The sequence below is a fragment of the Rhinolophus ferrumequinum genome, chromosome 25 (genome assembly GCF_004115265.2).
Source record: "Rhinolophus ferrumequinum isolate MPI-CBG mRhiFer1 chromosome 25, mRhiFer1_v1.p, whole genome shotgun sequence".
Classification (NCBI taxonomy): Eukaryota; Metazoa; Chordata; class Mammalia; order Chiroptera; family Rhinolophidae; genus Rhinolophus; species Rhinolophus ferrumequinum.
In genome coordinates this window covers 13,311,352-13,335,043 of record NC_046308.1, presented here as the reverse complement: position 1 = coordinate 13,335,043, position 23,692 = coordinate 13,311,352, and the positions used below count along the sequence as shown (strand labels likewise).

Sequence of the window (23,692 nt, the reverse complement as noted above, 5' to 3'; positions counted from 1 at the left end):
GACTTCTTCTTTGAACTCCTTCAACCTTTCACTTGTCAAAATTAATTACAATGATTATAACAGATTGTGCAATATTGGCACAGGGCACAATTCCACTACAGTTATGTGAATAGCGGCCCCTGGAGGTGTGCAATGCAAAGCCCTGAGATCACTAACCATGGACTTTAGTATCCTTTATTATCCCCATATTATACATTGGAGGAAACTGAGGGTCAGAGAGGGAACATCACTGGCCCAAAGTCACACAGCAAAGAAACCCAGGATCTAACTACTCTACAATCCTGCTTCCCTGCTTCCTGCTCAGTGGAGAGGATGGCAGCTGTTTCTACATCTGTCTCCTCACACACACTGGGATTTCGTCCCAGGCAAAAACCTTGTCATCACTTCCTCAGGAAAGCCTCCCTGATCGCCTCAGAGGAGACCAGGCCTCCTCATTATACTCTAGCGAAGGTCCCTGCATTTTTCTTTCATAGCAGCATTACAATTTGTAATCATAAAGCAATGTGATTATTTCATGTCTGTTTCCCTGACCAGTATGAAAGCTCCAGGAAGACAGGAAATGGAGCAGACCCTGCTAAATGCTTACCCGGTATCCATTCTCCTTTTCTTCCAGCAGGTCCTGGAATAACGTTGTTTTGTTCCGCAAGATGCTATAGGAATGCACCTGGCTCTTGTTTATATCAATTAGCCTATGGTTTCATTATACATCTTTTCGCTTCAAGTGGCAGAACCTATCAATGAGGTTAAGTGAGGACTTACTGAGAAGGTTAAGTGAGGACTTACTGACTTATGGCAGCTGTGTACCCAGCTAAACACTATATCCCCAGTCTCCCTTTCAGTCCGAGGTACCAGGTTCTGGCTTCTGAGATGAGTGAGGAAATGGCTGGGTACCTAATGGGTGCTCAATAAATGCATGTTAAATGCAGGAATGTTCAGCCAGTTCTGGGCATGCAGTTGGTACTCAGGAAATGCGTCATCTAACCAGGCCCAAGAAGAAAAGACCTCTATGGCTGCCTTTCTCTTGGAAATATTTTTATTGGTTCTGAGATAACAGGGCTGAGGCGAGCTGGGATGGGCACAGAGCTAAGGAGGGCAGCAAGAGGCTTTGCCCCAGGGCAGACATGCTGTGTGGGATCTGCTGGCGGGCTCCCTGGCCCACCCAGCCAGCAGCGGCTGGGTACATGGCACTTGGCGCCTTGCATGACCTCTGCGGGCTTGGCACTGTGGCCTCCTTGTCGGCAGGCACCCCTCTTTCCAGTTGCAGGAGCTGTGAGTCTTTCACAGTGCGGAGGGGTGGGGGTCCGGGGTGGGCACCTCCCCGGGGTGCAGGCAGGCCCCATCCGCCAGTGCATCCTGGGCTCTCGGCAGCGATGGCGGGGTGAGGCGAGCTCTGGCTCCTCTTCTCCCACCTGTGGGAGCTTGGCAGTCCTGGAGGGGCCATCACGGCCTCAGCGGGACATCATCCGGACAAACTCTGGAAGGGTAGAGGAGAGGGTGGGGAGAAAGCAGAAGTCAGGGCTCAGCTCAGGACGAAGCCTCCCAATCTCCCTTAGATCTGTGTCCCCTTCTCCATTGCCACTGCTCCTGACTCCATGCTGGTCCCCCACATCCATTCAGCCTCTTCAAAGCCATCTCCTACATAACAGCGAGCTCAAGCTTTCTAATCTGCACATCTGACCCCCTTCTTAAACCACTGAGGGCTCCCCGCTGGCTAATATCCCATATCCTGACATGACCTCAAGGTCCTCCCTGTTTTGGCCCCAGCTGACATCTCTCACCACTCACCCCCAATCTCATGACCCACCTATATAGCTTCCCCTTTCTGGCACTCTCTCTCTCCCTCCCTTTCACCTCTCAGCTTTCTTGCAACTTATCCCTTCTTCCTTCTTTTTTTTTTCAAACTAGACTTTATTTTTAGAGCAGTTTTAGGTTCACAGCAAAATTAAGCAGAAAGCATAGAAAGTTCCCATATACTCCCTGCCTCCCCACAGGCACCCTCTCCCCCATTATCAACACCCCCATAGAGTGATACAAATGTTAAAACTGATGGACCTACATCAACACACCATTATCACCCCAAGTCCATAGTTCCATTAGGGTTCACTCTTGGTGGTGTCCATTCTACGGATTTGGACAAAAGTATAATGACATGTATCCACCATCATAGTTTCATACAGAATAGTTTCACTGCCCTAAAAATCCTCTGTGTCCTGTCTATTCATCCTTCTCTCCCTGCACAGCTCCTGGCAATCACAGATGTTTTTACTGTCTCCAGAGTTCTGCCTTTTCCAGAATGTCATACAGTTGGAACCGTATAATATGTAGCCTTTTCAGATTGGTTTCTTTCACTTAGTAGTGTGAATTTAAGGTTCCTCCATATCTTCCCATAGCTTGACAGCTCATTTCTTGTTAGCGCTGAATAATACTCCATTGTCTAGAGGAACCACAGTTTATCCATCACCTACTGAAGGACATTTGGGTTACTTCCAGGTTTTGGCAATTATGAATAAAGCTGTTATCAACATCGATGCACAGATTTCTTTGTGGACGTAAGTTTTCAACTCATTTGGATAAACACTCCTTCCTTCTATTTCACCTGGTAGCTCCTACTCATTTCTTAGGGATCTACTTATTTATAGCCCCCTCCAGGAAGCCTTCTCTAATCCCCACTCCAGCTTGGTACAGGTGCCCCCTCTGTACCCCACATCCCATTATACTTCCCCCAAAACAGCATGAACTACACTGTTGGCTTCTGTTTTCCTTGCTGGTCTTGGGCTCCTCAAGGCAGGGATCAGGTTTCCGCGCACAGTAGGTATATAACACATCCTGGTAGAATGAATGGGGGGATGCCGGGCTTTCAGGGAAGGGCTGTCATCTATTGGGAGCACTTACCTGGAAACAGGGCATCCTGAGTTTTTCAGATCTGGTGGCAGCAAAGCCTTCTCTCCATCTAGCCACACTCTCCTCAACCTTGAAGACCAACCACTCCCAGAAAAGGCCCCCTAACCTTTGTGTTCTGGACACACTCACAGTCTGGCCCATATTTATCTTGGCTTTCTGCTCCAAATGCAAGTACCTGGAGCACAGAGGCAACGTCTGATGGTATTTTTTCCCCTGTATCCCATAGTGTTGCAAATGGTGTCATGCACAGTATTACATATGTAGCGGCTGAGATTCCAGGCCTGGGTTTATGACCCAACTCTGCCTCTCATTAGTTAGGTGATCTTCAGCAAGTTATAGTACTTCTCGAAGCCTCAGTTTCCTCATCTCATGAGGTAATTACAGCACAAGCCATAGGGTCACTGTGAGAATTACATGAGGTGATACATGTAAAGCTACTTAGCACAGTGACTGGTACATAATAAGTGATAACTATTATGATTATTACTGATTCCTTAAATAAAAAAAAACCTTTACTGAGTCTTAGTTAGCTATGAGTTATGTGGAAAATGCAGAGATAAAGAAAATGGAATTCTTCTCAAAAAGTTCAGAGTCGAGCAGAGAGGTAAGTATAACTAGAGAATCAGGGAAGAAGGGCAGGAGGAAGTGACCCCACTGCTGGGTCTTGAAGGATGAATAGAATTTAGTCCAAGTGAAGAATAGAACAAAACGCATTCTGACAAAAAGAACAGTGAGTTCAAATGGGAGCCCAGCAGGTTCATGGACCACAAGTACTTTGGTGCAGCTGTAAGGTGGAGTGGGAGTGAAGGAATGGAGGAGCTGCAGCCGGGGAGGTGAGCTGTGGTCAGATCTTAGGAGCCTGAGTGTCAGCTTGAGGAATGTGGCATTCAGAAAATGCTATCAGGGATAGATGCAGGAGGAGGTGGACAGACAGATGGATAGAGATGAATGGGGGCAGAAGGACACAGGGATGGATGGATTGGTGGGTGGGTGGATGGATGAATGGATGACTGGATGAATACTGATGGGGAAATCATTATACAGACAAGTGGATAGACCAATGAAAGTATGGGTAGAAATATAAGCAGATGGATAGAGATACATGAATGTATGAACAAATGTAGAGAAGTATAGGCACATAGATAGATGGAGAGATATACATGTAGATGGGTTCATGAATGAGTGCATGGATGAATGAATAGAAGAATGAGTAGATGCATGGATGGATAGATAAGTGTACAGATAAATGGTTCTATGATGATTGTTTAGAGATGGATGAATAGATAAATAGGCACTGGACGGGTGGAGATGGATGTATGAAAACAGATATAGACAAATGGGTGGATGGATGGATGGATGGATGGATGGATGGATGGATGGATGGATGGATATAGGGATGAGAGGCAGATTAGAGTGGTGCATGGATGGAGAGGTGGTAAGGTGGAAGGTAAGGGGGATGGAAAGTTGGAGGGGATTGATGGTTGTATCATGGATGCACAATTGGAGGGTTCCATGGATGGCCATTGCTGCCTTGGTTTCTCTTTCACTTTCAAGCCCCACCTACCTTCAAAGTCCACTCGTCCATCCCCATTGAGATCCACATCTCGGATAATTTCCTCTATGTCTCGGTGTCCCACCTGATGACCCAGGAGTTTCCTCATGGCCTCTCGCAACTCACTGGTGCTTATCTCCCCATCACCATTGGTGTCAAACTAGAGAGGGCAGGAAGGAGGAAGTGGTAGCTACCACATGGAGACTGTCAGAAGCAGATCCCAAGGTTGAGCTCCTTCCCTAGAGACCCTTCTCTGTCCAAACTCCTTCCCCTGGTCTGGGACCCAGGGTCTGGGTTTCTTTTCAAGTAGCCATCCCAGGGCTGGGGTTCTACCAACCTTTTCACCCCTTCCCTATCTATTGCCCATAACTCACCTCTCGGAAAGCATCGCGCAATTCTTTCACTCCAATCATATCTGCCGTCTCCGCCAGGAGTTTAGGTCCCATTAGCTCCACAAAGTCATCAAAATCCACATGGCCACCCACTGGGGACAGAGGAAAGAGCGTGGTCACCCATCTAACCATCCCCCCACCTCTAAGGAGGCAATGGAAGGGACTACAAACCCCGCCCTGACCTGCCTAGAGCCAGGTCCAAGATTTAACCAAAGGCCAAATGATGACAGAGAGGTGCCCATGGACAGGTGGTTTGTCAAAGAATGGCTCAGGAGAGCGGCCAGGGGTTGAGGAAGGGAACAAGTCAGGAACTGGAGAGAGGTAGATACAGACGGGAGAAAGAAACATTAGGTCACAGAGACAGGTAAAGAATTTCAGAGACAGAGACAACACACAGAAAGGCAAAGAGAGAAGAAGCAGAAGTTCTGGGCACCTGGGCAGCATGCCCCAAGCCTCACCCTTGTGGTGCAAATGGAAGCTCAACTTCCAACTGGCTCTCCCAGGAAGTAGAAGTGCTGGAGACCTGACACCCACCCACGGCCCACTCACAACAGCTTTCCATTGGTGACTGACAGGAGTTTGGGGCATAAGTACCCAGCCGGAGAGGAGAGGGCTGGGGGATAACTCTGAGATGGGCTGCTACACTAACTCCCTGAGGTCCCCAGCAGAACTGGACTCTGGTCAGGGGTAGCTGGCTCAAGAGTGCATTCTTTCCTGGCTCCTTCCTTTGCCTGCATCACTTTCCTACTCCCAATCAACGCTTTTCATCACCTACCAAATAAACTACTTACACTTTCAAATCCTTGTCTCAGGCTTGCTTCTGGGAGAACCCAAATGAAGACAAAAACACAGTAATAATAGCATCTCTCTGTTCACACTGTGGGCCAGGTATTGGGCTATTTCAAATATATTCCCTAATTGCCTCCCTAGGCGCCACTCTTCCCGTTACCCCTTTCCTTTTGCAGGTGAGGAAACGCAGGCTCAGTGAGGGTAAGCAGTTTGCCCCAGGTCACAGAGCTGGAAGGAGGTGAGCGCAGAATTTGAACCCAGGCCCATGTGACTGCAGAGGACTGCAAGGCCAAGGCCGGAAAGGGAAAGAGGTGCCCCGCGGAGGGACTCACGGTTCATGTTGATCTGCTGGGACAGCTCGATGAGCTCCATCTCGGTGGGCATGTAGCCCATGGTACGCATGCAGTTGCCCAGGTCCCGGCAGTTGATGTAACCATCCTTGTCTTTGTCAAATTCCCTGAAGGCCTCTCGGAGCTCTGGGGAAGGGGAGAAAGGTGGGTGCGCTTGGGATGGGGACCTGCAGAGCCTCTGGAGGCAGAGGCAGCCCTAGGGCCCACTGGCTTGGAGAACTGGCCCCGGGAGCTGCCCAGGACTGCACGCGCCGCCAATGCCCGGCTCCACAGAGGATGCCCGGCTCTGTACCAGGTCCCGTCCCCAGGGGCCAAGGGGTCTCTGCCTCTCCTCCCACCAATCTCCCTGCCCTCAGTTTCCTGGATGGCTGAGCACCCCTTTCTCCTAAGGGGCCAGGACTTACCTTCAATCTCCTCTGGCCGCAGTGATCTGTCCTGAAATAAAAGGACATGTCCTATTAGCAACGGGGAGGGGCCTGGAGTCACAAAATGCCCAACCCAATGGCCATGCAAGTGGCAGCAGGCACTGGGTGGGAGGTGACAGGGCTGCAGCAGAGGCATGCCTGGACCATGTGCTTGAGGGGAAAGATGCAGCCCCACGTCTCCCCAAGGCAGGGAGAGACCTGGGGACCCAAGAGGCCCATCCAGCCTGGGCACAGAACCTCTATACCCAGGCCCTTATTCCAGACACAAGAGTGTGTCAGGGAACCAAGCTGGTCCAGAGGTAAAAACCTGTAAATGAAACAGGGTCAGTGGGAGGTCACAACAGAGAGGAGGCCTGCAAGGCAACGGGAAAAGAGAGGGGCTGAAGGAGAAAGAAAGCAGGGACGGACAGGCAGCCCAAGAGAGAGGAAGAGGAGGAAGAGGACCTGAGAGGGTGGAGGGAGTATTAAGGCTGTGCCCTGTTTCCTGGGCACTGCCCTCCCTTCTCCAATTTGACCCCCATCCTACAGTTTGCCCTGTCACTGGACACAGCATAGGACCCTGGGGGCCTCCAGTGAATCTGGAAGCTGCCAGGGTCCAAAGCACACATCTAAAGCCTCACGCAGTGCCCAGGTCTCCTTGGAGAATCAAGGAAACCCTGGGTCCGGGCGTCACAACAGATGGCAGAGGTCTCTGAAGAGCAGGCCCAGAGGACACATGCAGTGGCTCCAGCTGGTGAGGGGCCAGTTGCTCCGGGCCTGCCCAGGAGGGACACAGACTGGCACGAAATGGATGTGGCTGCCCAACTGGACCTGCTTAGTAAGCGCCCAAAGCGGTCCACAGGGCTCGTCCTCCCCAGATGACACAGCTCTCTCCCTTTGGGCAGGGAGAACATGGGGCAGGTATACCTGCCCTGAGGAAGTGCACACCAGGTGTGGGCATCCCCGTCATGAACACAGACACGTGAGCGTGCCACAGTGAGCATGAGGCATCTCAGCTGTGCACACAGGCTGTACTAGCCAAGAGGGCCAGGGTGGGTAGAGACAGCTGCTGTCTGTCTACCTACTCCGAACTGGCCCCAGGGCAAGTGACTTCATTTCTGGAAAATCTGAGCATCTTCTAGAAAAGGGCTACTGAGCAACATCTTGTGGGACAACAAGGAACACAGGATCAGGTGCTCAGAGGTGGCTGTATGTGTCAGAATATTGTGGTGAGTGTATGTACGCTTCAAACAAGTGGCTGCAAGCTACAGGTCCTACAGGGGGCATTTCTAGCTGAGGATAGGAGTTACTGAAGGTATGTATGTCTGTGTGAGATGACTGGCTTCCACCAAGGCTTCCACTTTAAAAGCTTGTCATGGTGCACAGTGCAAGGATTGCCACTCCTGTTCCTAGTCAGATTTGCATCTTGCGTGACCAAAAAGGATGTTGCTTTGCAATACCTATACCCCCAATAAGTGAAAGTGAGTACCCAAAGGTACATGTGTAGGTGTATGTGTACACACAGGCAGAATATACTCACTAGGACAAGTTACTTAGACATAGCAAGTCCTTTCCACCCTTTAGGCTCCAGCAGCCACCCCCCACCCCCACCCCACTTCTCCAGGACCCAGCTCTACAGGAATGGAGAGAAATGAGGTACGGATGTTCCCCAGTGCAGCCCCCTCCATACTTCTTACATAGCCGGAGTCAGGCAGCAGGAAAGCCAGGTACCCCTTTGCAGAGGGCCTGTGCCAGAGCTGGTCTAGCTGAGTCCAGGGGTTGGCCCTTGAGTCACACACTCCCCTGTGCAGAGAGGCAGGGGTATGTGTGCTGTGCTCTGGAGTAGAGCTGGGGTGCCCACCGATATGGCAGGGAAACCATGAGCGCCACCTCGGGGGGTGGGGGTGAGGTGGAGTGGAGCACACATATACTCCTTTGTCTCCAACATATGCAGTCGGGGAGAAAAACGTGGCCTCTGGAGTCAGACAGACTTAACTGCAAAGCCCAGATTTACTGCTTCCTAGCTGTGGGAACTTGAGCAGGTCACTTCTGTGAGCCGCAGTTTCCTCATCTGTAAAATGGGTTAATACCAGGACCCACCTTACCAGGCCTTTGTGAGCATTCCGTGAGGAAAGATATGTACAGTGTTTAGCGTGTGGCATTCAATAAATGGAACCTGCAAACGTCTGTAATACCATCAGTTACCTTCCTCCCGGTGGCTGTTCAGATACCTGTAGGAAGCTATCCAATACTATAGCCACATGTGGCTATTTAAATTTGAAAGGGAATTAAATCGAATTAGTAATTCAGTTCCTCGATTGCACTAGTCCCTCGTGAAGTACTCCATAGCCACGTGTGGCCACCGTACTGGACAGCGCAGATTATAGAATGTTTTTATCGTTGTAGAAAGTGCTACTGGACAGTGTTGTGTGTCCTCAGCACTGTTCTGAGCACAGGAGCCCTTGAGGCAGAGTCCCCGAGGCTGAACCCCACCTCTGTTACCCACTAGCAGGTTACTGCTCCACCTCAGTTTCCTTACCTGCAAAGTGGAGATAAGAGTACCTACCTCTTCAGAGTTGCTCTGGGGCTTAAATGAGGCAATGCACCAAAACACTTAGCATAGTGCCTGGCACATAGTAAGTGCTAAAAAAAGAAAAACCCCAAAGCAATGATAGCTGCTGTTATTATTTCTTGCTGGTGGAAGTAAACTCGCCAGTGCTTTGCAGCCATGAGTAGGAAGATTTGCAGGTCAGATTCACAAGTTGAGGTTTTGAGGTGTATCTGCTGGGGGCCACGTGCGGCTGTGCACAGAGCCCCACTTCTTCCCAGCACCTCCTCATGCCCTGTGAAGCCAAGTCGAGAGCGGCTCCACGGGGGCCAACTTACGTACAGGCTGTCTGTTCTCAGCGAAGCCCTTGCGCAGGAAAATGCAGGCAGGGCCCAGCAGGTTGTGCATGACGGCGCAGTTCTGGGCCAGCATCAGGAGCGGTCCCGGGAGCTCACCACTGGCCGCCAGCCCCTCCTCGCTCGTCTGCACCACCCTGTAGCTGGTCTTCTCCTCCTGGCGCATCTTCAGCCAGCACCAAGCAAATACAAAAGAGAGGCAGGCGTCACCTCCCAGCCCAACCGGGCCCTCCTGGCCCCAGCCTGGCTCTTGGTCCTAGAAGGAGCTCTCCTCAGGAGAGACCCTTGAGAGTCCCACCGTGGGGTCCGGAGAGCCCTCGGGATGCACAGGGCAGGCACCAAGCTGGTCCAGCAGATGCAGTCTGCAATCCTTGATCGAAACAGATGTTCCAGGGAGAGCTGGGTGTGGTATCCACTGTAGGGCACACCTGCACGCGTGCACACACACACACACATCACACTCACATGGACACAGAATCACGCACTCAGGTACATGCAGAGGCTCAGAGAGAGAAGCAGGTAGCGGGAGGCTTCTATTCCAACCAATGGGAAGTTTTCAATCAGAGACTAATGGAATAACTTCCTTTTCCAAGATTGTCCCAATGTCCCAACGCAATCCCAGGGGTTAAGCTCCCAAACTGACTTCTGACCCTACCCCTGTGGGATCTCCAAGAGAAGGCAGTGAGGACGATCAGAGCGCACAACACCGAGAGCAGGCTCAGATAGTCTGCTAGACTGGAGGTCGCAAACACAGGGGCCATAGCTAACATAAATGAAGCAGGCAGGTGGAGGAGGTGGGGACCGGGGCTAACTGTATGTTGTGTGTCCCCTTTGAAGGAACAGCACTACTTCACTCCAGCCCAACCTTGCCAGACCTTCCGGGTGGGTGAAACAAAGCACGTCTGTGGGTGAGATCCCATTCAGTTTGCAACCTTAAGACTAGACACTGCCACGAGCCGTTCTCCCTTTCCCCGTCCCGCCTGCCCTGGCTCCCTGCCCGGCCCAGCCTGCCGACCTCTAGAGTCTGAGGCAGTGGCCCTCTCTGCTTACCGAATATAGCTGTGCTCCCAAGCCAACCCAACCTCCTCCCTGATGGTTCCCATGCAGCTATAAAAAGTCAGCACTGCCCACAGAACGTCCCCTTAGGACAACAGCAGCATCCAGACACAACATTCTATTCCACCCCAGCCTCCCTAGGATGCCCAGGGCCCCCACAGAACCCAGAGCTGCATACCCCATCCTTCCATCCTGCGACACTCCTCTTCCTGCCAGGTTCCTCTAGCTCAAAGATGGTGACACCCAAGAAAAGATCCTAAGACCTAGTGGGCAGCCTTTCCTCCCGGGCTGAGAAGCAGAACCACCTGCCCTGTCACACCTTGTCCTCTCATGTGTCTTCTCCCCAAAGCCCCACACTGTGGGGTTACAGACTAGACTCCCCTCCAACTTCCTAAGCCTCTGGCAGCCCTAGAGAGGGAGGAACAGTATTCTGGTTCCTCCAAGGGGAAGCAGCAACTCAGACTCAAGGTGAAGGACCTCTGTCCAAAGCCCAACTTCAGTGAATGCAACAGGGTGGGTCTTAGGTGATCTCAGAACTTGAGGAAGTCAGACAGACCAAGGGCCATTCTGATTCAATGCCAAACGAGCTTCAGGGCCTCCACCACACTCACACAGGCTTCCAGGATGTAGGCTAGCATTGAGGGCAGAACCAGCCGAGACCTTCCTGACGGGAGGCTGGCTCCGCGGAAGCCTGGGAGGAGACAGCGGCTTAACCCCAGGAGACCATCTCAGGAGATGTTTGTACAGAAGCAACCGTTTGGTTCTGGCAGACTCACACACTTGGCTCAGAGTGAGTACAACCTAGGAAGGAGGAGGCAGGAGGCGGCACAGGACTCTGAGAGGCGGTTTTGAATACTGGCTTTGGACTCAGTCTTGGGGAAAATTCTGGCTCTTCCACTTGCTTGCTGAGTGACCTTGAGCAGGTCACTTCACCTCTCTATGCTCCAGTTTCCTTCTCTGTACAATGGGGATAATTATGGTGACCCACGGGTTTCTTCTGAGGAATAAATGAGCTACTGCATGGTGCTTAGAGCATGGTAAGAATCAAATCAATGGAGTTTATTTGGAGTATAAATGGAGTGGTGAGAAAGATGAGGATGATGAGGCAACGTAAGAGATGCTGGGTGCCAGAATTCATTTACTTCCTGAGGAAGTGGGAGAATATTTGCCAATCAGGAAAGAAGTGAAAAGGATGGAGAAGAATTTGCTCCCACGAAGAATGAACCAGTGGTGGCTGGGGAATTTCCACTGCATCTTTTGATCATAATACTGCCTGGCACCAAGTTGCCCAGAGAAGCTTCTGTTCTTCCCTCGCCAGTGATGGCACCTGACAGCCTGGTCCTGCCCTGCTCAGAGCCTAGAGCTGGCCACCTCTCACCATTACCAGTTCCCTGGCTATCACTCAGGAAGCCAAGTGGGCAGCTGCCCACAGGCTGACAATGTCTCCTGGCAGCGAGGGGACGTCTCCTGAGTGTGGCATGGCAACAGGAGGGCCCAGCAAGCATGACCTAACAGCTTTCTAACAACACAAGCTGGCCAAGCAAATGCAGGTCAAGGGTCCCTCTCCCTGAAGGTCTTCAAGGAGAAGTTGAATGAGTACGTATGTTGGTGAGGAGGGAGACTGTTGCTGCAGTCTGTGGGAATTTCGACCAGATGACGTGTGAGGTCAGATTCAAGAATCTATGAATAACATTTCTGACAGCAGGAAGAAGAGAATGGCAAAAATAAAAATAAAATACCAGCTCTGGATTCACACAGACCAGGGTTTAAATCCCAACTCAAAACCCAGTAGACTCTGTGGCCTTAGGAAAGCTCTTATCTCTGAGTCCAGCTCCTGTCTCTATAAAATAGCCAAAAGAACTCTTTGGTGGAAAAGAGAAAATTTGGTAACAAAAACTGGATATATTGTAGCTATTCAGGAAAAAAACAATTATTCTTCTTAGAAAAACATGAAATTGAATGCAATAAGTTTTATGATCTTTAACCTTACTCCATGGACTCAAAAATCTCTCATATTTTCCTTTTTTTTCCTCCATCCCCCTTCTCAGAGAACCCAGAGTGGGAAAATGATCATTATGATGACAATACTACTAGCTAACATTTGTCTAGCACTATATCCAGGCAGTGTGCACAATACTTTAGTTTTCACGATCGCCTTACCAGGTGGCTGTTAGTATTTCCACTTTATGGACAAATGAACTAAGGCCCAGAGACGTCAAGTAACTTGCCCAAGGTTACATGGCTGAGAAGAAAAGACCTGAGAAAACTGATTCTCAAGTACTCTGTTGTGTAAAGGAAGATGGATGGGGTGGGACCAAAGGACAATTTTTGTTCTTAAATTTACCTCTTCAAGCTCTGGCCAGAACCAGGGGAAGGGCTTTCGCCTTGTGGTCCTCTAAACTAATTCCGATAAGTTTCAACTTCTCTGCAACAGCAGAGAGGCCACTTCTGGTACAAAAGACTCCCCTAAGAAGAAGACAGATGACGGGGGAAGGGTGCATAGAAGAAACAGTTAACCCGAAGGATCCAAGGAACGGCGAAGATTGAAAGGAATTTGATGTGAGCGGATTAGCTCAATGAAGAAGATGACGAGCAGGAAAACCCAAAATGTCCTAAATTGAGAGGGTGTCAAACTGGCTGAGGATTTAGGATGAAGTTGGGAGCAGAGGTGCCATTAACTAACCTGAGACCATGGGTAGTCACTTAACCTGAGTGGCAATTAAGTTCCTTGTCTGGAAAAAGCACTGCAGGAAATCATCCCTATTATTCCTTCTTCCTTTAAATAATATCTATAAATTTCTGCTATAGACTGTCTGCAGAGGGCTAGAAACACAGGCAGAGCCCACTTGAAGCAAAACCTTATAGATGCAAGCCCAGACTTGCATGGAAGGTGCTTTGGAGGTGACTATTTGCTTTCCAAAAGGAATTCTTGCAAAAGGATATTATCCTGGTGTACAAGCAATAAATCAGCTACTGAAAGCAACATATGTGTATAGACACCCTTGCTCATACATCCTATTTATTAATGGAAACAATTCTGGTCCTAGTTGAGATTTTCTGACCTGACTCAAGAATGATCGAGGGTAGAAGGGAGATGCCCTGCTTGGTTCCTTTCCATAGCCACAGGATCTATTTCAAAACCTACAACTCTGAAGGCTTAGAGACCACCAGAGAGGGTCAGAGACCCTCAAAGGAGGCGAATAAGCGCCCGGCCTTACTGCTGGGAAGGCTTTAGCAGCAGCAGAGTAAAAATTCAGCTCAATCCTCTTCTGATCCTGCCAGCTCCAAGGGGTCTGTCCACTCTGACATCTTAAGGACCCATGCTTTTCATTTTACATCCCAGAAGCTATATGATTCTGTCCTTAATCTTGTACAAATTCCCAAACACAGCCCATGCAGCTCCAGGTCCCAACTTCAGCTCAGAGCCTGGGACACAAAAAACTGGAGGTAGGAAGGAAACTGGAGGTAGGAACAGGGAAGCAGCTCTAGACAGAACCCACGCAAAGGGTGGCAAGCTTCAAATGCCCACCCGCTCCGTGCCCAAACTCTGGGACAGATGGGAAGATGCTCCAATCCCCCGCCCCAGGTCTTGGGAACTCCAGAAACATACCTTCCTTGAGAGATTTCTCAGTGGAGACTTGACACAGTTGCCCATCCTAAGCTGAGGCAGCCCCTCTCAGGATCCCTGGGTCCATGAAGGAGGCTCCTGGGGGCTAAGAGACCGTAGTCCCGGTCACCGCCAACCCCAGCCTCCCTCCGCCTGCGCCGCTCTTCCTCCAGGACGGATCTGAGCCCTCTCTCTTGCGCGCGTGCTCTCTCACTCGTCTGCCCGCTCCTGCTGTGTTTTTTTTTTTTTTTCTTTCTTTTTTGGTGAATTGTGTGTGTGGGTTTAACTTTCTGGGCACTTTCTTAAGGAGATAAAGGCAGGAGGGGAGCGTGCAGGGCACAGAGAAAATCGCCCAGAGAGCTAATGGCAGAGGGCAGCTGAGCTGGGGAAGGCTGCCGGATCATCTCCATCAGATTAGCGTTCAGTCCTTTCTCCGGTTCATTCCCCTTCCCTCGGCCCCTCCTCTCCCGGCTGCCAAATCTGTGGGGAGATTGTCTCGGGGCAGGGGGCCCAGAATGGCAGCTGCAGCTGGGAATTAGGCCAGCAGACCCAGAAGGAGAATCAGGCTAGTTTGGGTCCCCAAAGCCAGGCTGCCACTCAGCAACCAGCCTTGTGTGTGCGCGCACACACACGTATTCACAGGCACCCAGGGACAAACACGCATCCTAACTACCCCCTGGCAATCGCAGCTCGATGCAGAGCAGGCAGCTCCAGTTGAGGGCCTGGGAGATTTTGTGACGTCTCCATCACGCTCCATTTTTCACACTTGCCTCGTCATTGAAATGAGATGAGGGTCAGGGGACTGGAAGTACAGCTGAACCAACAGCAGTGAGAAGCTCCTTCTGCTCCCTTTGCTGTGTGTGTGGTCTCTCCAACCCAAGGGAAACCAAAAGTTGGCCCTGAGGGGGGCATGATGAAGGCAGTGCTGGCACAGAGGGCGTGAGTGAGGGCTATGAACGTTCTCCTACTCCTCTGCCTGATCCTCACCGAGGATCTTTCACCAGCTTCTTTGGGGTGTCAAGCAGAGAGGCTGCCTTTTGCAAAGTGGTCTTCAAGGTCCCACGACTGGCTCTTCCTCATCCTTCCAGGTTCCAGCTTTGACGGGAACTCACCTCCAGCTTCAGATGTCACATTGGAAACCCAGGGCTCCAGCCAGATGATCCAAGAGAGGAGGCACCCATTTCCCTGCACCCAGCTTTTCCCAGCAGGGGGCACCAGAGATAGGTCCAGAAGCTGAACTCCTGCCAGCTCCTGATGCAACAACACTTACATGCATCCTGCCTCTGAGTTTTCAGTCCAGAGAGGCTCTCCTAGGGACTTTTTGTCCAGTTTTGGGTGGCTGATCAGAATGCCCATTAGGGGAGATGGGTGGAAGTGCTGCCCAGAAGGTACCACAGGCTCGCTCCCAGGGAGCTGGGGAAGGAGGTCCCTGGATAGCTCCTGATGACAGTGCTACAGCTGACGACATGGGAATGGTGTAATCAGGGGAGTTATTCAGCAGCTTTGTTTGGACCAAACCTCCGGAGTGGGATGTGGAGAAGGAGGGGCACCCCCCCAGGACAGAGGGAGGAGCCTGGGGATTTGTTGACGCCTAAAGGGCAGGAAAGGGGGTGAAGACACTGGGAGTTCGAATTGGAAGAGTGGAGAAACCAACTTAAGTGCCTTCTTCAAAGCCGTTCCTTGGAAACAGCATAAAGGAACATCTCCGGGGGGGCAAGGGTCAGAGGTCAGCATATGAGGAACAGCAATGAACTCAGAGGCTTGGCAAGGATCCCATCTGCAGGCCTGGAGTTGAGTCCTGGCTCTGCCGGTTTCTGACTTCTCACATTCCAGAGCTTCAGTTTCCCTTGCCTGGAAAATGGGGCTCCTTCTCTCTTGCTGATAAAGTACACACAGGAAAGTGCATGGCACATAACAGGTAATTATTAAAATGAAAGAAAAAAGTGTCATTTGTCCAGTGTTCATGTGCCACGCATTGTGCCCCGGTCTGGGAATGTGTGGGGAACAAGATAAACACAGTCCCTGCTGTCAGAGAGCTTACATTCTAGCAGGTGGGCAAGAGGTATCCAAGAGCTAGGAACGTACTTATTTCATTACGTTCCTGGTAAATGCTATGAAAGGGAAACACAAAGACTCTGAGAATGTGAGACAGAGGAGCTGACTTATTCCAGGGGGATCAGGAAAGACTTGTAAACCAAAGCTAGAAAACGGACCATCTGCAGACTCTTTTGAAAAGCCAGGGCTCACCAGGAACCCTAGAGCGGAGATGGGTTAGGCTCCAGGTAGAAACCCACTTCATACTAACTACAGGGGCAGATACATGAAAAGGCAGCACAGTGGCACAGTGTAAAGCAGAGATGCTCAGAGCTAGCTGCAGGTGAGACTCACTGGGGCGCTTCCCCAGAGACTCTGATTTATTAGGTGTTGGGGGGCTCTGGACATTGGTGGTATTGAGTACTCCAGGTAATTCTAACCTGCAGCTGGACTTCAGAACCACTGACAGAGGCTAAGAGCTTGAAACATGGAGTCAGACAGACTTGGGTTCTTGCCCAGCTGCCTAGCAACTACATGACCTTGAGGACGTGTTACTCTTTCTCAGCCTCAGTTTCTTCATTTATAAAATGGGTCCTCTAGTAACCCTTTCTTCATTAGGAGTCTCGTGAGGATTTAATAAGATAATACATGCAAAGGCCTTGGTACAGTGCCAAGACCTAAAAGGTTCCCCTTCCCCTGCCCTGCATTGGTCTTAAAGGGCTGGGTATAGCCTCCATTCACTCAGAGGGCATCCATTCAGACCTGGTGACTCCTGCCCCCTGCAGGCCAGCACAGAACACAGCACCCATTTGTCGACCTTGGGATAGATCTCTGTCCTTGGAAACAGGAGACCCGAGACAGCAAAACCAGGCCCCTATGGAAAAGGCATGAACGTTGAAAAAACCCCATCCTTCTTTAGAGAGGAGGATGCTAACACCAGCTTGAGGTGTAAGGGCAGAAAGGGATTTAGGGATTCAAACCCAAAGCTTGCTTAAGCGATTTTGGGTTCAGCAGGTAGGGTGCTGGTGGTCCTGAGTGACAGGGATAACTGGTGATTTGGAAGGAGCAGATGCTTGATCTTTAGCAGAAAATTTTTAAAAGGGCTGAACAGTGGGGGCTTCTCAAAGGAGCAAAGCACATTACATAGCTCCTCAGCCTCATCCTTATTCACTGTGGCAGCAGCCTCTGGGCCCCCGGAAGCCACACTTTGAGTTATGGAATGGAATAATAGGATCAGAGGGATGAGAAGGATAAACCCGTTGCTGATTATTCCTAATTAGAAGGGAGGCTGGCCTTCGGTGGCCCTGATCAGTTCTATCGCCAGCATTTGAACTTGGATGGCAGCCCAGTGCTAAGACACTCAGGGAAAGCTGGGTCGTAACCTGAGAGGTGCTTTGTGGATGCTTCTGACAAATAGGAAACACACTTCGGTGAATTCCCACCAAACCAGCATGGGGTGGCTCAGGCAGGTTGTTCAGAGATAGGCCACATAACAGTCCTGTGTGACGTTTGGACAAGCCACTTCCCCTCTCTTGAGTCTGTTTCCCCATCTCTAAAATGGAGAAAGATAATACTACTGTCACAAATTGCTGTGAAGATAATGAGAAGCTATTTTGTCAATTATTTAGTGGGTTCCAGACTGAGGTCTCAAGTACCTTTGTTGGATCCCCAAAACAGCCAGAGGCAAACGCAGACATTCTGGGGGACTCTATGATTGATATTAACCACAAACTGACCTTCACCTTTCTCTTCCCCAGGCTCCAGAGGAAAGGAAATAGGGGCCCCAGCCTTCTCAGAGAGCAGTAGGGAGAGACTTGGCTGGGCAGGAGTGAATACTATATACAGCCCACATTCTAGGAACATCGGCCCAGTGTGAGTGAATCTGTTAGGAGCCAAACCATCATGGTCTCTCTCCCCCATCTAACCTATAGGAGCTAAGAAAGCTCTGCAGTCCAGAGCCTGGACGTATCAGTCATTCATTCATTGATTCACTCACTAGGATATAGGATCATAGTGATCCCACTATGTGCAAAGCACTTTGGGAATTGGAATAGCCTATCTAAATCAAAAGAGATGTCTCTAGGGGCTGGCCTGGTGGCTCAGGCGGTTGGAGCTCTGTGCTCCTAAAGCCAAAGGCTGCCGGTTCGATTCCCACATGGGCCAGTGGGCTCTCAACCACAAGGATGCCGCCGGCAACTGGACCTGGAGCTGAGCTGCACCCTCCACAACTAAGATTGAAAGGACAACGACTTGGAAAAAATCTTCGGAGTGTATATACACTGTTCCCCAATAAAGTCCTGTTCCCCTTCCCCAATAAAATCTTTAAAAAAAAAAAAAAAGAAAGAAAAGAGATGTCTCTATATCTAGAAAAAGAAGGATAGGGCAGAGCTGTGGGTCTTATTCACATTTGCCTCCTCTACAAGGGGTGTTTCCTCCCAAACTTAGGGTAAGAAGTAGAAAGACTATTTTTAAAATAGTTTTCCAAGACCCAATGCCAAGAGTTGCCCCCAAGTCATGCCTATTCTGAGTTAATTTCTGATATCACATCTTCTCTCTAGGCAGCTGGGTGGCATGTCCATAGTTGGCCACAAAGAGAGTACTAACTAGGGAAGGTCCTTTGTCATTCAGCAATTTCTTTCTTTTTCTTTTTTTTTTTTTAAGGAGGGCGCAGCTCACAGTGGCCCATGCGGGGATCAAATTGGCAACCTACCAGCACTGTGCTCTAACCAACTGAGCTAACCGGCCACCACCAGCTCCCGTTTAATGGCCATCGGGCTCAGAGGCAACTTTCAAAGTACCTTACATAGGCCCTTATTCAGACAATTACTCTATTAATAATAATAATAACATTAATGAAGTCTGCCCTTTTTCCATCATCCACTCTGAGCCGGGCCATTTGACATCCTTAATCTTGTATAACTCTCATAATAACTCTGCAAGGTAGGATTTTGTCAATCTCAGTTCTGAATGAAGAAACCCAGACCAGAGAGAGAAAATTAGAGGCCCAAGGTCACGGCAATAGGCAATGACAGAGCTGGGATTGGACCCTGCAGCTCTACTGTCTCCCAAGCCACAGTTCTATGCCTTAGCCTTAAAACCACACCGTCCTGCTACAGAGCTTCTCACAGGAAGCTCTGTGAGATCACTGGCAGAATCCTAATTCCTGTTCCCCCAAATGTAGGCGTCTATCTTGGTACCTTCAGCATCACTTTAAACCCTGGCTTTCCCCGACTCTATTATAAATGGAAGAAAGAAGGCCTGACACAACCCTTGGTAGTTAATCAATAACAACAACAATAATAATAATAACTAACATTATAGAGCCTTTGCTCTGGGCTACACACTGGACCAAGCTCTGTATGCATTTCTACATCCCATTGCATCTCCCCAAAACCCGTTGAGGTACTATGACTATCCTTTTTTTGCAGATAAAGAAATAGGCTGGAGGAGGTTAAGTGATTCACTTAAGGGTTTAAAACAAATCAACTTGGGAGACATGAAACATATACTTCCCCAGGGCTGTATTTTGCCTTAAGCAGATCTTACCTGCAAGTTTCTACATTCAGAAAACTCTTTCCCTTCTCTTGGTCCTGACCCTGTCTCTAAGGACAGAAATCACAATGCAAAAAGAAGGGAACGAAAGACTTATTCCAGGTTGTCGCAGGAGACTGGAGACTGACACAGAAGTCCCAGCCCGGGTTTTGTTGTCGTTGCTATTGTCCCAGCAGAAGCCTTCCAGCTGTCAGCAGGAAGCTCAAACTGAATGTGCTGAGCTTGAAAGGAAAAGTCTGCAGCTCCGGGGGCAAGAGCTTCCAGAGGGAGGTAGTAAATATTTGATGGGACCTTCCAGCTCTCCCTGACTCAGGTGACTCTGGTGACATTTCAGAACACAGGACTGAAGACTGTTCTTCATTTAAGGACTGTGAAAGTAGAAGGAGGAAGAAAATCGGGTAGCCAAGCTGCTCTGAGCTTACAAAGGGCCCAGCCCGTGCAGGCAAATTCTGCAAGATTGGAAAGAAAGGGCTCTTTTTCCAGATCACTAGCAAACTAAATAACCAGAAAGTGTGTGATTCTGGGCCAATGACCTCCCCTTCCAAACTGCTAAATTGTAAGCTCCAAAATAGCCAGAACCCCGGCTATCTGGTTCACTGTTGTCTCCCTAAAGCCAAGCAAATGCTTGAGCAAAGAAGGAACTCAAAAAATATTTGATAAATAAGTGACACCAATTCAACAACGCAGCATTCCTTTTGCAATGCAGACTCACTCCACAGACCACTGCTGCCGTAAACACCCTATACGTCCTCACATAAGCCACTGCAGTGAACTTCTACCTCAACATGTTGCTGCACTAACTCTCACAGCTATGCATCCAGATCTCTATGCTGGAGAACTGTTTCCAGCTAACTCAGCTAACAAGGGCTCCCTGCAGGAACAAAGCCATACATTGCTGCCCTATCACACCACTACAGCAGCTCTGTGTGACCTGAATCCACGTGCAGCTGCCTTCATGTCAGACCTCCACCAGCATCAGCTGCTGCGAAGTAGTATTTTGAAAAGGAATGTGCAGATCTGAAGCAACACACATGGCTTCCTTGGAATTCTGATCCAGCATGGCAAGCCAGGAGTTTAAAACGGCTTCTTGACGCTACATCCTAGCATAGAAATGCTCAGCTCCCCCCTTCCCCCACACACCATGCAAACACTCTGATCAGACCTCTGCATCACACCCCTCCTTGGCTGCCGCAGAACTGTCTCGACGCTGTGCCAGTGAGCTTGATTTAATTATGGACGCAAAACTAGAGGAAATCCTGGCTTTGCTCAGGAGTTCACAGGTCCCTTTCTGCTGAGCCCCTCTCTCCAGCAGCACACCTGCAAACTGTAGACCTGGATTATGACTACAGGGCTGTTTTTAAAGGGCAGATGCCCAGCTGCCTGGGACCCTTGAAAGGCCTAGAGGAAACCAAAGGAGCCACTAGTGGTCCCTTAATGACCTTTCTGACCCTAAAATGCACACCAACTCAAGCTAGGGGTCTCTGGTTGTTAGCCCACGTCCTATGACACACAGCTGAACAATTGCCATCCTAATGGCATTCCGGGAGTGACAACCTTCTTGAAACACCTCTAAGTTCCAGTTTGAGCAATAGCTCTGTACAGCCCCTCTATGCCTACCCAGACACTTCTCTCTTCTCATATTTTAGCTCTAACTTTTCCCAGGTTTTGGGGTCACCACACGCAATGGTTAGGGTCCCTCATGCCCAAGCAAAGCTGTGTGCCTCGAGGTCCCCACTCTGGACCCCAAGACTCCAAACCCATTGCTCTCTTGGGTCGCTCACTGGTGGTCTTGGCCAGAAGCCAAAGTAGTGGGTTTGGTGCCACCTGCTCAGAGCGCCCCTCCTTGACCCTTGCAAATCTACAGGCGGCTTGTGGAGGTCATTCCCTTCCAGGACTGGTTTATCCTGGCAGGTGGAAGAAGGCTGTGCGATGGTGTTTCGCCCAGAAGAGGCCCGGAGTGTGGACAGCGCACAGGGTGCTGAATCAGGCACAAGGGAGGAGGAGCGCGGGCAAGGGCGCAGAGCTGCAAGAGGACTAGGGGAGCATGACCCGGGGGCCGCGGGCCGCAGGAAGAGGGCTGTGGGTGCGCAGCCACCGAGGGTCCCGAGCGCCTCTCCAGCGCGCGCGGACGGGAGGCGCGGCCCTTACCTGGCCGAAGGCGGAGCTGAGCATGGGGCGCAGCCGGTGGAGGAACGGGTCTGCCTCGGACGCGGCGACTGGAGCGGAGACCCCATGACGCGGGGCTCGCAGCGAGCGCCGGAGGCCAAGCGCCGGGGACAGCCCCCGTTCCTCCCCATCCCGCCCTCGGGCCGGCGGCAGCGGCGACGACGGCGAAGGTCGGGACGCCGCGGCCGGCAGCGCCTCCCGGGGCCTGCAGTGAGCCTGGGGGAGCCCGCGCCGGCTGCCCCGCGGGCCCTCCTCTCGCGGCGCCGGCCGGCACAGGGGCCTCCGCGAACTGGGGTCCCCGGACGGCGGCGGCGTGCCAGGTGTCCGGCGGCTGGACAGCCCTGGCTCCCGGACAGGGCCGTGGCGGGGAACCCGGCTGCCCCCGCTCGGCGCCGCCGCCTTCAGCAGCGATGTCTTGGACTCGCTTTTGGCGATGTGCGAGCTCATCGCGGCGGGGCCCGCGCTCGCATGGCCCGGCGGGGGCGGCGCGGTGCGGCGCGACTCCGGGCCTCGGGTGGTCAGAGAGCGCGGCGCCCGGCCGGAGCCAAGCCCAAGGATGCGCTGGAGGCGGGCGCCGTACCCCGGCCGCTTAAATGCGGCCCCGTCGCCGCCACCCATGTGACAGCGCAGCCTCTACGCCCCGAGCCCTGAGCTCCCCGGCCGCTGGCGGTGCGGATCTGGGGGCGCCGCCGGCTGTCCCTGGAGAGCCCACCCCCAGCTCCGGGGAGGCCCAGGTACCGCCGCGCCCCGCCCCTTTCCCCGCCCCGCGATCGAGGATCCACGCTTCCGGGCCGCCCCTGGCGGCGGAGGGGGCGCTGCGGCGCGGAGCTGGGAGCGCAAGGGAAGGGGCTTGGTGAAGAGTCCGAAAGATGGCCAGACTTGGGTATCGCAGGCACTGCCCCTTAACACGCCTGGAGGCTCCCACCATGACCTGGAACCGCGGGACCTCCAGAAACGCAGGCGGGGTACACTCCCCAGGGGGTACAACTTTGGAACTGAGACCGAGAGAGGTGCAGTACAGTAGAGAACCAAGGAGAACGAAGGTACTCTGACACCACTACTGACAAACGCAGGAGCAGGAATGGCGCGTAAGGACACTGTTGGAAGGCCAGGCTGCACTCTGTGAGCGCTGCATCAGTCCCAAGACCATGGAGTGGGGCCAGGCTGATCCTGGTAAATCAGCCACAGAATTTTCAGTTCTCAGAAGAGAAGCCAGGTGGCATCGGTATAACCTGGACTTTGCAGGGCCTGGTGATGATCAAGTCTCCGGTAGGACCCATTTGCTGCCCCTCCCGCTCTTGTGCCCTACCCCCACCTTTATGCCCTTCTACATGTTAGAGAAATTTTTGCTCTTGGTAGGCAGCCAGGGAGTCACACAGGCCTGGTTTGAATCGCAAATCCCAGCTCTGCCTTTTACCATCTGGATCATTGAGCAAGCGTCATCAACCTCTCTGAACCTCGTTTACCTCTTCTGTAAAATGCAGGGAATAATCATGACTTATTTCTTGGTAACATCCTACGACACCATGCGCTAAGAGGCCTAGCCCAGTGCTTGGAACAGGGCACACATGCCGTTAAGCTAGTTCCCTTCCCCTGCACCTTACAAGGCCCCCATCTATTTATAATAGAATACTTGAGATTTGAAGGGGGTGGGTGTGAACTTCCCAGGTTCTCCCTGTTCTGGTCTCTGGCCCTGATCCCACCCATGCATGAGAATAAGGCAAGTCTGGTCAACACTGAGCCTCCATAAAAGGATGGGTGGACAGCTTGCCACTATGCTACAGTTCACTCATGCCAAGCATTCACCTTTCTCTGAACTGTCTACTTCTTTTATATACCCAGATGCAAGGAATTAAGGAAAACAGAACGAGCAGGGAAAGAAACTGCCCAGAGGCTAAAATGAACGAGGGAAGTATGACAAATTATTCCCCAGCTCACCTACTATAAGGGACTGAATGCCCATATCAAAACCACTCAGGTTTCCA

The 23,692-nt window shown here is 51.3% G+C and overlaps 1 protein-coding gene across 3 annotated transcripts; it reads right to left on the bottom strand.

The window, feature by feature from the left end:
* Positions 1-1,011: 1,011 nt before the first annotated feature.
* Positions 1,012-22,393, bottom strand: CABP1 (calcium binding protein 1). 3 transcript variants are annotated; one of them, XM_033097519.1, is made up of 7 exons: positions 21,690-22,364; positions 9,279-9,458; positions 6,389-6,419; positions 5,967-6,110; positions 4,828-4,937; positions 4,466-4,613; positions 1,012-1,474 (listed from the first exon to the last, which is right to left on the bottom strand). In XM_033097519.1, the coding sequence occupies exons 1-7, from the start codon at positions 22,323-22,325 to the stop codon at positions 1,449-1,451; spliced, it is 1,275 nt and encodes a 424-aa protein (XP_032953410.1). In that variant the 5' UTR covers positions 22,326-22,364; the 3' UTR covers positions 1,012-1,448. The 3 variants fall into 3 exon arrangements, with proteins under 3 accessions (XP_032953410.1, XP_032953411.1, XP_032953412.1); XM_033097521.1 differs by lacking the exon at positions 21,690-22,364 and adding an exon at positions 13,959-17,689 and having other exon boundaries at positions 1,031-1,474; XM_033097520.1 differs by lacking the exon at positions 9,279-9,458 and having other exon boundaries at positions 21,690-22,393.
* Between the last annotated feature and the right edge of the window lie 1,299 nt (positions 22,394-23,692).

Excerpts from the sequence above, each read along its gene's own strand:
- CABP1 (XM_033097519.1), bottom strand. The coding sequence starts at position 22,325 with ATGGGTGGCGGCGACGGGGCCGCATTTAAGCGGCCGGGGTACGGCGCC. Across the intron at positions 9,459-21,689 it reads TCAGCTCCGCCTTCGGCCAG|ATGCGCCAGGAGGAGAAGAC; the intron begins GTAAGGGCCGCG and ends TGCTGGCTGAAG. Across the intron at positions 4,614-4,827 it reads TGCGCGATGCTTTCCGAGAG|TTTGACACCAATGGTGATGG; the intron begins GTGAGTTATGGG and ends TGCCCTCTCTAG.